General features: G+C 41.1%; 1 protein-coding gene across 1 annotated transcript in view; it reads left to right on the top strand.

Annotated features, from left to right (window-relative positions):
- Positions 1–10,041, top strand: part of npr1a (natriuretic peptide receptor 1a) — a 32,898-nt gene extending 22,857 nt beyond the window's left edge. The window contains exons 8-22 of the mRNA XM_082521049.1: positions 1,067–1,151; positions 1,860–1,980; positions 2,550–2,624; positions 2,710–2,787; positions 3,126–3,230; positions 5,077–5,148; positions 5,310–5,469; positions 5,555–5,710; positions 7,397–7,565; positions 7,914–8,060; positions 8,145–8,268; positions 8,620–8,688; positions 8,773–8,947; positions 9,062–9,160; positions 9,645–10,041. Coding sequence (XP_082377175.1) covers positions 1,067–1,151; positions 1,860–1,980; positions 2,550–2,624; positions 2,710–2,787; positions 3,126–3,230; positions 5,077–5,148; positions 5,310–5,469; positions 5,555–5,710; positions 7,397–7,565; positions 7,914–8,060; positions 8,145–8,268; positions 8,620–8,688; positions 8,773–8,947; positions 9,062–9,160; positions 9,645–9,790 — 1,781 coding nt within the window. The 3' untranslated portion in view covers positions 9,791–10,041. The remainder of the gene's footprint in view (positions 1–1,066; positions 1,152–1,859; positions 1,981–2,549; positions 2,625–2,709; positions 2,788–3,125; positions 3,231–5,076; positions 5,149–5,309; positions 5,470–5,554; positions 5,711–7,396; positions 7,566–7,913; positions 8,061–8,144; positions 8,269–8,619; positions 8,689–8,772; positions 8,948–9,061; positions 9,161–9,644) is intronic.
- The last annotated feature ends 2,560 nt before the right edge of the window (positions 10,042–12,601 follow it).

Here is a 12,601-nt window from a genome sequence, read left to right as displayed (position 1 = left end):
TTTATTAAAGTAGTTTATCTTTAAGTACATGGGATGATAATTTTTTTTCCTATTGATAATCATATAATTTTAATGATTCGTACCTACATTTCTGGTATTGTGACATTGCTAAACTGCAGATCACAGGCTACGTCACAAAAACGTCACATTTTGAAGCCTAAACATCAGCATTTTTTTCTGCATAATCCATCATATACAATTGAATCAAATGAAAAAGTCTCTTTTTGAAACTTGTTTTTATTAGTATTTATCTTTTGCTTGATGCAATGTGCATAAAGTTTAAAATGAAATTATATGGAACAGTCTTTGACTTGAAGAAATTTGTTTAACAGTTAAACCTGTTTTCTGCGTATTCCAGCATATTACACTTGCTCTTTCAAATAGATGCAAGTAAAACACAGCAAAAAATAAATGAAATCTAAGATTCAGCAGCACTAATTCTATTTTCAGCTGATTAGCAGAAGCAGGGCCGGTGGAGGTTTGCCTGGTGCCACAGCGGTCATGTCAGTGGGGGGATCCGGGGGGTTTCTCTGTGAATTTTACGTTCCCATGGCAGCGTGCTAGGTGCTTGCTGAAATTTTGAAATGTAATTTTTCACTGTAGAAGGAAGTTTTATTCCCACGCAGAGTGTACAGCAGACACTAATGTTTTGGTCACTTTTTATGGAATCAAACTCAAAGTAATGTCAGTACTTCCAAGCTTTAAACGCTGCACATACTCTCTCCCACACTCCATATTATCCATTGTTGATCTACACACATCTGTGGCTGCCGCAGACGTCACACACTTGTATGTCATTGTCATGAGACACTCTCACAAACAAAATCACTGTTTAGTAATGCAGCATGCTTATGGGAAAGAAGTAAGAGTAATCTAATTACTTTTTTGCAATAGTAATCCCTTACTTTACTTGTTACTTTAAAAAAGTATGCCTTACTGCCCATCTTTGCTTATAACACATGTTAAGCCCCATGGACTGAAAACCGCTTCACCCAGAGCAAAAGAGCTCAAACTGGTCCTCACTCCTGCAAACAGTAATGGATTTTCTTCCTGTCTCATCTTTTAGGTACAGTTGCTATGCATCAGATGGTTGCAATGGTGATCTGCTTTGTCTTTGTCATCATCGTTACTGTCACCATCTTCATCTACAGGTGAGCCAAACATGTTTGTATCTCTGTACTGAGTATGAAAACTGGACGTATGACCCCATTGCGACCCCGGCAGATCTCAGTTTAAATCATTACACTCATGCTGCACATCAGGCCCAGAAAGAAAGGAAGGCTCGAAGGAGAAATCCTCATCTGACTTCAACAAAGAAAACCCTGATTTGATTTTGAGTCATTGAAAGTGAAAATGAACAAAGCATAAAACTGACAAGAAGCTCACTCATGCACTCAAATTCAAAAACTGACTCCATACAGGCAGGTGAGACTCTACTGTTACGGAGGTTTGTTATCATCAGTTCATAAGCTGAAGTCATTCCCTTGCTCTGGTCTGGCTGCTTTTCCACTTATAGAGCATAATCCTAACTGGAACAAACGCTAGTGTAAAGCCAAGCATCTCTGACTGAGATCCTCAAAGCACACTCAAAGCACTTTCTACTACAAATTTCATCCGCCCAATCGCAGACATTCATCCAATGCTTTTATCCATACCTAATACTTTCACACACGCTCACACGCCAGTGCTCCAGTGGTTCTAACACCAGAGCCACAGCCGCCCCACCAGATCTCTGTGTAACTCATTCAGCCTGTTTATCCTTTCCATCAGCTTTCTCTCCATTTTCCTTCCCCTCAAATTTCAACACACACACTCGCACATATGCACATATACACACTCTCTTCCTGTCTGCTGAACAGGAAGCTGAAGCTGGAGAGCGAGCTTGCAGCTCAGCTGTGGAGAGTTTCCTGGGATGACGTCCAGATGAGCAACCTGGATAAAGTCCTGAGGAGAGCGTGCAGCAGGCTCACCATGTCTCTGGTAACACAGCTGTTATTATACTATAAATAAATCATCCGTACTCACTGGAAACATATTATACCTAATACAGTGCCTGTCTTTACTTCCTGAAATTTTCCAGTTTCAGTTTATAGTCTGAAATGTGTTTGCATTTGTAAACAATGACTAACAGATGGAACAGGAAGCCTTCAACTGGATTTCTATTTTTCCCTTTCTGGAATTCCCGGCTACACCGGAAGCTCTCTGGGCCTGGATCAGCTGACTGACTGATTTGTTCACATTGAATTAAATCATTTTCCTAAATTCTTCATTGTATAGTAGAGTTGTGCAAAAAAAAGATAATTGAAGTCTCCTTCAAACCATAAACCTGGTTTTCTTTTCTTTATATAATATATATTATGTTATATATTATATAATTATTCACTGTGATGCTGATTACTCTATTAATTAGTAACTACTGGGCTGGACCACCCATGCAAAACATGAGGAAAAAAGTTTCCTCCGTATGGTAGTGCTGCATGTTATCCAGGACCTACACTCTTCATTGAAAAAAAGCCGAGTGTCTCGATTGTTTGTGCTTGTGTCTGCAGAAAGGATCCAACTATGGTTCTCTGATGACCATGGAGGGAAACTTTCAGATCTACACTAAAACCGGATACTACAAGGTCTGACAGACGCTGACAGTCCCATCACATGTTCCTCTAACAAGATGGTGTCAAGTGGTAATCTGGTTCACTGTGTCTCCTGCAGGGAAACTTGGCAGCTATCAAATACATCAACAAGAAACGCATCGAACTGACCCGGAAGGTTCTGTTTGAACTGAAGCATGTAAGAACTATCTGCCCACTAACCTACCATCTAACACTGTACCTGACTGACCTAGCTTATAGGTCTTCTTGCAGGATGTTGAGCTTTTGTATTTGTAGCAAATGAAATAATAGCCTAGCGACTTGCTATAGACTGAAAACCTTACCTACCTGCATGCATATATATATATGTGTGTGTGTGTGTGTGTGTGTGTGTGTGTGTGTGTGTGTGTGTGTGTGTGTGTGTGTGTGTATACACCTATCCGATCTAACCTCCTAAATGATCTCAACCTACCAATCTACCCATTTTGTTTGTAGAGCATGATAGGATTTAAAGTAGCAGCCTCTGTGTTTTTGTAGATGCGAGATGTCCAAAATGAACACCTGACCCGCTTCATTGGCGCCTGTATTGACCCGCCGAACATGTGCATCATCACAGAGTACTGTCCAAGAGGCAGCCTTCAGGTACGTCACACCCAGCTAATGTTTTGCTAGAAATCTGTGCATTATTTTTCATCGACACTTTCAGCTTGCATGTCAAAACCCTGGTCCAGTTTTACTTTATACAGATTAGAAATATTGCAAAAAGTCAGAACAATATTTCCAAATAATATAACTGCACACCTTGTCCACATCCTCAGTTTACTTTGGTTAGATCGCGACAGCTCTTTGGATGCAAACTCTGACATCAAACATGGAGATGGCTGCTGTGTGGAGCTCGTGTTAATACGGGAGCAGTTGAAAGCTGGTTAGGCATTAAGATACCTAAATGATGCAGTGGTTTCTACAGTCAGGAGGTAGCACTGCAGCCATCCTCTGCTCGTTCATTCCTTACATTTTTTCATATGAGATGTTTTTTGTGTTTCAGATGTTCTCTCTCCTCTCAGCTACAGTTATCTGTCAGCACTGTAGCATAGCAACCTCCCAGCACAGTAACCTAGCAACATGCAAAGGTTGATGTGGGCCGTGTGGGGGTTTGGGTTGTTGTCAGATGACCGCTGGATGTCAGGGCTGTCATCCTAACACAGAGCAACTCAGGCGGTTTGAGTTATTTTGAGTTTGTGCTCTGAGATGAGGATGATGCTTTTAGTGTGGGGAGGAAGAATGAATATCAAATATCAGCTGAAGCTGCTGCTTACAGATAGTCACAAGCAAAGACACCATTACTCTGCTGAGTGATTCAGTATTCAGTACACAATTTTAACCATGCACAGAAATGTCCTCGCAGAGCAGAAGTGTCCTCAGTGTCTGTCACTGAGGACCAGTGTTGGTCAAGTTACTTGAAAAGAGTAATCAGTAACTAATTACTGATTACTTCCCCAAAAAAGTAATCCAGTTACTTTACTGATTACTTATTTTCAAAAGTAATTAATTACTTAGTTACTTAGTTACTTTTTAAAAACACGATTTACAACCTGAATAGGTGATAAAGCGATAGATCTTTCAGCCCAATTCTACTTTTTCTGCATAATCCATCATACAAAATGTAATCAAATGGAAAAGTTTCTTTTTAAAACTTGTTTTATTAGTTTTAATCTTTTAACTTTATGCATCAAGCAAAAATGTAATTATATGCAACATTCTCTGACTGGAAGAAATTTGTTTAATATTTAAACCTATTTTCTGCACATTCCAGCACATAAAATAATTTTTTTGTGTGTGTTTACACTCACTCTTTCAAATAGATGCAAGTAAAGCAGAGCAGAAAATAAATAAAGTCAAAGACTCAGCGGTCCTGTTGCTCTATTTTCACCTGTAAAGCAGGAGTAGGGCAGGCGGAGGTTTACCCTGATGCAGGTGTGCCGTGGTCAGTTGAAGAATCCGCGAGTTTCTCTGTGAGTTTCCCATTACGTCGTTGCGCACTCGGTGCTTGCTCGGAAGTTTAGGGATTTTTTCGCTGTAAAAAGAAGTTTTCTTCCCACGCACAACGGACGCTAATGTGTTTGTCACTTTTTATGGAATCAAACTCAAAGTAAGGTCAGTGCTTCCACACTTTAAACGCTGCACGCTCACATTCTCTCCCGCACTCGATATATTGTCCGTTGTTGATCTGCGCACAGCTGTTGTCACGAACGTCGCACTCGCTTACGTCGCTGTCATGAGACATTCTCGAAAAAAATCACGGTTTTAGTAACGCAGCGTTACTACGGGAATGTAACGGTAATCTCATTACCGTTTTTGCAATAGTAATCCCTTACTTTACTCGTTACTTGAAAAAAGTAATCGGATTACAGTAATGCGTTACTGCCCATCTCTGCTGAGGACCTCACTTGGACTGAATGGCCAACATGCGTGTGTGTCTGTCCCTCAGGACCTGATGGAGAGTGACAGCATCACACTGGACTGGATGTTCAGATACTCTCTCATTAATGACATTGTCAAGGTAAAAACTTGTCTCTTTGGCTTGGGGGGTGGGGTTACAGAAAACACATGTAAATGAAAAAGTATGAACGAGGTCTCTGACATCAATGTTGGACTCATGTTTCGATTCTAGAGAGCTTCAGACTTTTCACCTGAATCAGCTGTCTGTCTGTTTGCCTCCAGGGAATGGCATTTCTCCACAACAGCGTCATCATCTCCCATGGTAACCTTAAATCGTCCAACTGTGTGGTGGACAGCCGCTTTGTCCTGAAAATCACTGACTATGGCCTGCAGAGTCTTAGGACCAGAAACTGCCCCGAGGACACACATGCTTACTATGCACGTATGTATTGAAGCTGACGCTCTACATTAAAGACTGTCTATGAGGATGTTGTTTTCACTGATATCAGTTATTGATCACTTGGCAGGGAAGCTGTGGACAGCTCCAGAGCTGGTGAGGATAGATTGTCCTCCGAACTGTGGGACACAAAAGGGGGATGTGTACAGTTTTGGAGTGATCCTGCAGGAAGTGGCTCTGCTCAGAGGAGTTTTCTACCTCGACTCACACTCTCTCTCCCCTAAAGGTGAATGTGTGTTTCTCAGGGTTAAATTAATTCAGTTCAACCTTATTTATACAGCAGTCACCTCAAGGTGCTTTATATTGTAAGATAAAGACCCTACAATAATAGGTCAATAGATTAATGTGTGTCTGACCTGAGTCGCTGCTGTAGGACAAATAAACGAGACTTGACATTCACACCAATTGTCCGCATGCTGAGCTTCTAATATATAAGGGAGAAGGTGATAGACAAAGCTCCATTTTTAGATGCTTGGCAGCTTTCTTTTGTAGCGATGTCACAGCACCAAAAACCGTTTTACAGCATCTTCCACTTTAATTTGAGGCATGAATCGAGCAGCAACCTCATAATAGCATCAGCTTCAGGCACCACAGCCAGTTTCTTTACTCACATGGATATTTCTGCTCGAGTTCAACTACAATCCTAATGGAGTTATCATCTCTAAATTGGTGCCATCGGCAATGACCTCTCTCAAGTCCCAAACCAATTAGCAGTTTTTTCACTGTAAGAACAACTGAAGGACAGAAGAGTTGTGTTATTTCACTTCAACGTGTGGAAACAAAAATTAAAGTTTTTGTCTGGAGTCAGGTGGTCATAATCATTTTAACTGCTATATTCCCTCCTGTTGCTGCTAATGAAATACACTTCTGATCCCCCCCCCCCCCCCCGTTTTTCAGCTTCACCTGAGCTCTGTTCTGACAGCTGAACTTCTAAAAACATCAGTTTCTTACTTGTGCTCACTTTTGGAGTGGCTGTAGAGCAGGTCATCTGCTAATTGGAACATTGGTGATTTGATCCCTAACTGCTTGATCTGCGTGACAACTTGCCCTTGAGCAAGATACAACCCCCCGAGTTGCTCTGTGATGTTTTTATCGGAGTGTGAATGTTTGAAAGCAGGTGGGAATAGGGTATATTGTATAAAGTGCTTTGCATACTCAAGTATAAGAACCAGTCTAATTAGCAGACAGACCATTTCTTTGTTTTGATACTTCAGCACTTCCAGGTGAACACTGCTTGTGCACTCAGGCCTACCTATCTCACAATGGTAAATTATCACTCCAAAATGTCCTGGATCCACATTAGGATTGACTCCAAAAGTTCATCCTGTTTCATGGAAATCCATCCAGGACTTTCTGAGCACCCTGAACCAGCCTCGTGAGGATGAAAGAGATCTGAGCCTGTGTTTGGAGCTTCTGTAGATTTGTTTATCAGCTGATTTCTTTCAGACTTACTTCAATGACATGAGGTTTGTGTATGGTGATGGATGGATGTCCCTCTCACATTTGACAGCCACAACTGTCAAATGTAATAATTTTACATCTTCAAGTTCAAAGATAATCGACCATTGTGGGGGTAGAGTTCACGTAGCTACTCTGCACTCTGTTGGCACATGGTATTGAAGAAGATAACAGTGGAGGAATTATATCCTTAAACTTAGTTACAACCCTTTTAGAAAGACATCTGCTGTAATTAAATGTATTCCCAATAATACATCCAATAATGTATTAATGCTGTGTAATCCATTATTGTAAATGTATATGTTAAGAAATGATCAGACAAAGGAGGATTCACAGGATTGAGTCTTCTAGAATTAGAGCATCAGCGTTTTTAAGTGTTTGTGTTTCTACTTACCTCTTACTGCTGAACGTGTGTGCTTTTGCAACCAATGCCCCCCCCCCCTCCCTCCAACAGAGATTGTGCAGGCAGTGATTCATGGTGGCACCCCGCCCCTCCGCCCCTCCCTCTGCTTCCACAGTCACAGTGAGGAGCTCGGTGTCCTGATGCAGCGCTGCTGGAGTGAAGAGCCGAGCGAGCGTCCCGACTTCAACACCATCAAGATCCTGCTCAGGAAGCAGCACAGGTGAGGGAGAGGCGACGGACCCACATTTATTCTGAGACAGGTTTTTATGATGCTCTGATTAATGCTGAAGCAGGAGACATGCAAAACATCTCAGAGTATGCTCTCAGCTGTACAAAGCTTTTATTCAGCTCTCTGTTTGGACACTAAACAGAGCTGGCAGAGAGCGTCCCCGGTAACTCTGTAAAATCAGCCAGTAAAGAAATATTGAAATATAAATATTCATGTTGTTCTTTCACTAAAATAGAGGCTGAGAAATGAGAGAAATATGTAGAAAAACGGTCACTCACAAAACAGAAAGCCAAACACCTGTCACCCTGTCTGTCTCTGTCCAATCATGTGTCTCTTCAGAGGATATGGCTCTAACATCCTGGACAATCTGCTCTCCCGGATGGAGCAGTATGCTAATAACCTGGAGGAGCTGGTGGAGGAGCGAACGCAGGCCTATCATGAGGAAAAGAGGAAGGCGGAGGCCCTGCTGTACCAGATACTCCCACAGTAACTATACTTCAGTACTACTGCCCTGAATACTACACTAAATACTGGATACTGCAGTACTATAACATCCTATTTATGTGTCAGTTCTGTAGCAGAGCAGTTAAAACGAGGAGAGACAGTTCAGGCTGAAGCGTTTGACTCTGTCACCATCTACTTCAGCGACATCGTTGGCTTCACCACTCTGTCTGCAGAGAGCACGCCACTGCAGGTTGTTAACCCGGAGGAAGCTACAGGGAAACCATCCACATGAGGGTTCTCCAACTCAGGTCCTGGAGAGAGGTACTGTCCTGCAGCTTTTAGATGCATCCTTGTTCCAACACACCTAAATCAAATGAGTGGCTTGTGACCAGGCCTTTGCCAAAATTGATGGCATGCTGAAGAAGCTGCAGGACAGTAGCTCGTGAGGACTGGAGTTGGAGACGCCTGATCTATACATTCAGATCACAACGTGCAAACATAAGGCTGCCATCTGCTGGTTTGAGCTATTATTGCAGTACATTTCTGATTGTTTTGGTGTGAAATCTCACTCACCTTCTGTGTCTGCGTTTTCCTCCTGCAGGTTGTGACGTTATTAAACGACTTGTACACCTGTTTTGATGCCATTATAGACAACTTTGATGTATACAAGGTACAATTTGCTAAACTGAGCTAATCTAAGCTACATCCCACCTGTGAGTCAGATCAGTTTACCGTGTACATCTTCACCTTTCAGGTAGAAACAATCGGTGATGCCTACATGGTGGTCTCAGGACTACCTGCCAGGAACGGTAAACTTCACGGTCGAGAGGTCGCCCGCATGTCCCTCGCCCTGCTGGAAGCTGTCAAGAGCTTCCAGATCCGACACCGACCCAATCAGCAGCTACGGCTCCGCATTGGCATCCATAGCGGTACTACATACACTGCAGCCAGAAATACTACAATACACGGCATTACTATCACTACTATCATTACACTACAGTAAAAGAACAGTGCAGACTTAGTGTTGGTGTGTGTGTCACCAGGTCCGGTATGTGCTGGCGTGGTTGGGTTGAAGATGCCGAGGTACTGTCTGTTCGGAGACACGGTCAATACAGCGTCACGCATGGAGTCAACTGGGGAGGGTAGGGCCTGCTTCCTGCTAAGTAATCACATGTCTGTGTCCACCAGGACAGGTCTAACTTGATTGGTTCTTTAGTCTAATCAACTCTGATGGCGAAAGACAAAAACATCATTTAGTGTATGTTCTAGGAATAAAGTGAATCTAAAAGATGGATGTAGCCACATACTGGTTTGTTGCACCTGCTGCCTATTTTATTTTTATAAAGCCAGAGGTGACTTTCAGCCTCCCCTCTTACAGTTGTTATGAAGGGAGAAATCATTTACACAGGCCAAACCAGTTTGTGTGTCAGGCTGTAAACATGTTTATTTCTGCTAAAGTTTTAACATGGGTGTCTATGCTGACTGATTTGCTGTTGGAGCCTTTGGTGAACATTAGAGGAACTGCAGGTTTTGGGACCTTACATATTTGTCATGCTGTGGTTGTACTTGAGCACTTTATCCCCTGCTCGGCCAGGTGTGACGTAATGTGTTGTTGTGTCTTTGCAGCTCTGAAGATTCACGTGTCGGAGGCGACTCGTCAGGTTCTGCAGGAGTTCAGCTGTTTCCAGCTGCAGCTCAGAGGAGAGATTGAAGTGAAAGGGAAAGGACGCATGAGGACGTACTGGTTGGTGGGAGAGAACGCCACTAACTAAAAGATCAGGAGGACATCAAGAACCCGCCTCCTCATCTTCCCATCTAATTGGACAGAACATTGTTTAAGATGACAGATAAAAGACTAAGTGAACTTTCACCAAAGACTGTAGAGAAAAACAAAGATAGGCAAATGTTTTACTGTAAGATAAATTAATCATGAGGAAGAAAATGTGTAAATACAACAATAAACTGTGTTTGCTACCTGTGTGCCTTTATTGTCAATAAATCCATTGTCATATTTGCCACATCAGGTGATTTTTTTTTTTGCATGTTTTAAGTTCATAGAATAGTCTTTTATTGTCATTGCACATGTACAATGAAATTATGGGTTCTCCACACCAACTGTGCCAGATTAAATATAAATAGTAGACAGCAGGAATAAATAACAAACAGGAGAAATATATATTATCGAGAGGGATATATACAAAACAAAACAAAGGCACACATTAGAGGATCGAGTGCTTGGACAGAGTGCAAAGGACTTGGTCTGAGAATAGAGTCCATGTGTGAGTGGCCTGAATGATGAGGGTTACTCAGGTTGCAAAATCCCTAAAAATGTGTGATTTATTTCAGTTTTTCAGGATTTAATTGTACTGTGTCAAAACTTTATGTTCACTGTGATTTCAGCACAAAAATATTTCTCAGTACTACAGCTTCTAGGTTTGCTGCCATTGCCAGTGGTTATGAATGGTCACTCGTGTGAAATATAACAAGCCATAAGGGTGAATTGTAACTTTAAGCTGCTGTTGTGAAAGATGGTGTTTTGCTCGATACTTGGTAGAAGGACTGGTTTTTAATATAGCCCTTTTCTACTCAAATTGAGCACTCAAAGTTCTTTATGCTACATCTCACACACATACATGCAAGCACTTTTTTTCTTTCTGTATTTACAGAATTCATGATTTTATCAATTACAGCATGTAGTCCACATCCTGAAGCAGCAAAGCAGTCCCAGACCATCACACCACCATATGTTAAAGTTACTATGATGCTAGTTTGATGTCAGATGTGACAGATTGTTGAATCATGAACTCTGACCTTAACAAGACAACTGAAGACTGCAGTTCTTTAGGTGTTGTTAGGGGTTCTTCTGTGACCTCTTGGATGGGTTGTCAATCCACTCTTGGAGTAAATTTGGTAAGCCAGGCACTCCTGTGAAGGTTTCCACTGTTCCAAGCTGGATAATGGCTCTCACCGTTTTTCACTCGAGTTATAAAGCCTTAGATATGGCTCTGTAAACCTTTCCAGATTCATAGATGTCAGTGACTTTGTTTCTCAGCTGTTTGTGGCATGTGCCTGATTGTGGCATGATGACTTGTTTTTTGAGATCTTTTAGCCTTTCACTTTGTCAGACAGTGAAATATTTTTTCCCTTTCTAAATGAAATCATCAGTTATTAACTTTATTTTGTATTTACTTAGGTTATCTTTGTCTAATATAATAATGTGTTTAATGATCTAAACATATAAGTGTGATAAATATGCAAGACAATAAATAAATGCAGGAGTTGGCAAACACATACGGATCCACCCACCACTGTGCATCACTAGAGGTAAAATGAGAAACCTACCAATTAAACAGAGATTTCTAAAAGAGAGCCTCAGGTTTCAATGTCTTCATTAGTTTCTCAACATGACTTTTAAAGGAAAGCAGCTACTCAGATTGTCAACGGAAAATTGTATTTAGTAGTCAGTATAATTTACAACTGTTTACAACTTGCATAGTTCCCATTTCTGTATAACTGTATATCTCAGATTTCTGTAAAGTTTTTTTTATCTCATATTCTGTATAGTTTTTCATATTTATATCCTGTTCATAGCCTGTACATAGCTTGTACTCACTACAGCCTGTACATACTTATAGTTATAGAATATTCACAACATACTTCATACCGTGTACATTATAACATATCATAATAGACCCATTTCTGTAATATACTTACATATCTATATTATTGCTAATACATATTGTAATATATCTATATCACTAAAGCACTTCTGGATGGCTGCAAACTGCATTTCGTTGCCCTGTACCTGTGCATGTGCAATGACAATAAAGTTGAATTCTATTCTATTCTATTCTATTCTATTCTAATCTTTTAATGATATAAGTTTGCATATGGTAGAATACTGCATGTAATCATTTGTGTTTAGAAGTATATAATTGGTGGCATATTGAAAGAATGTCTCATCCTAGGAGGTCTGTAACATTCCAGGGTGTTCTGGCGTTCACCCCCACATCCTAGGAGTATGGGAGAGGTCGTACCTTGTCTTATTGTTTTACGGTAGGATTAACGTAGCTATATCTGTCTTAGTCTAAGTGCCTTTTGGTTTGATGAACTGCTGGACTTCGAGGCCAGCAGGTTTCGGGAAGTCATTTATGGGGTCACACTCTGACACCACACACACACACACACACACACACACACACACAAGCACCCACTGAAGTATAAATAAAGACCGGGGCAGTTTCTCAGCGCGAGTCTCAGTTCGGGAGGCTGCCCTTGCTAGCAAGAAGTTCTGTGTGTTTCTCTTCTCTGATTCCCTACTGAAGAAGTGTTTTAGAGTATACCTATTAACACAGATAGTTCTATCATTTTTCATGTCAGTAACATGTATTCAAGTCCACATCAATTAACATGAATTTGTCTATGAAAACAATACAGTCCACTTTAGACAATCCAGCAGTTTTTCTAAACCTAAAGTATTTTGAAATCGACCACTGTTGTAACAAATCAGTTTATACACTTTCTTCCTTCCTAGATGTTCTGGGATCAGCTGTAAGTGCTGTTATTACAAAATGGAAGCATTT

The sequence above is a fragment of the Aulonocara stuartgranti genome, assembly GCF_965226115.1.
Source record: "Aulonocara stuartgranti genome assembly, chromosome: 22".
Classification (NCBI taxonomy): domain Eukaryota; kingdom Metazoa; phylum Chordata; class Actinopteri; order Cichliformes; family Cichlidae; genus Aulonocara; species Aulonocara stuartgranti.
This window is presented reverse-complemented; position numbering and strand designations above follow the sequence as displayed.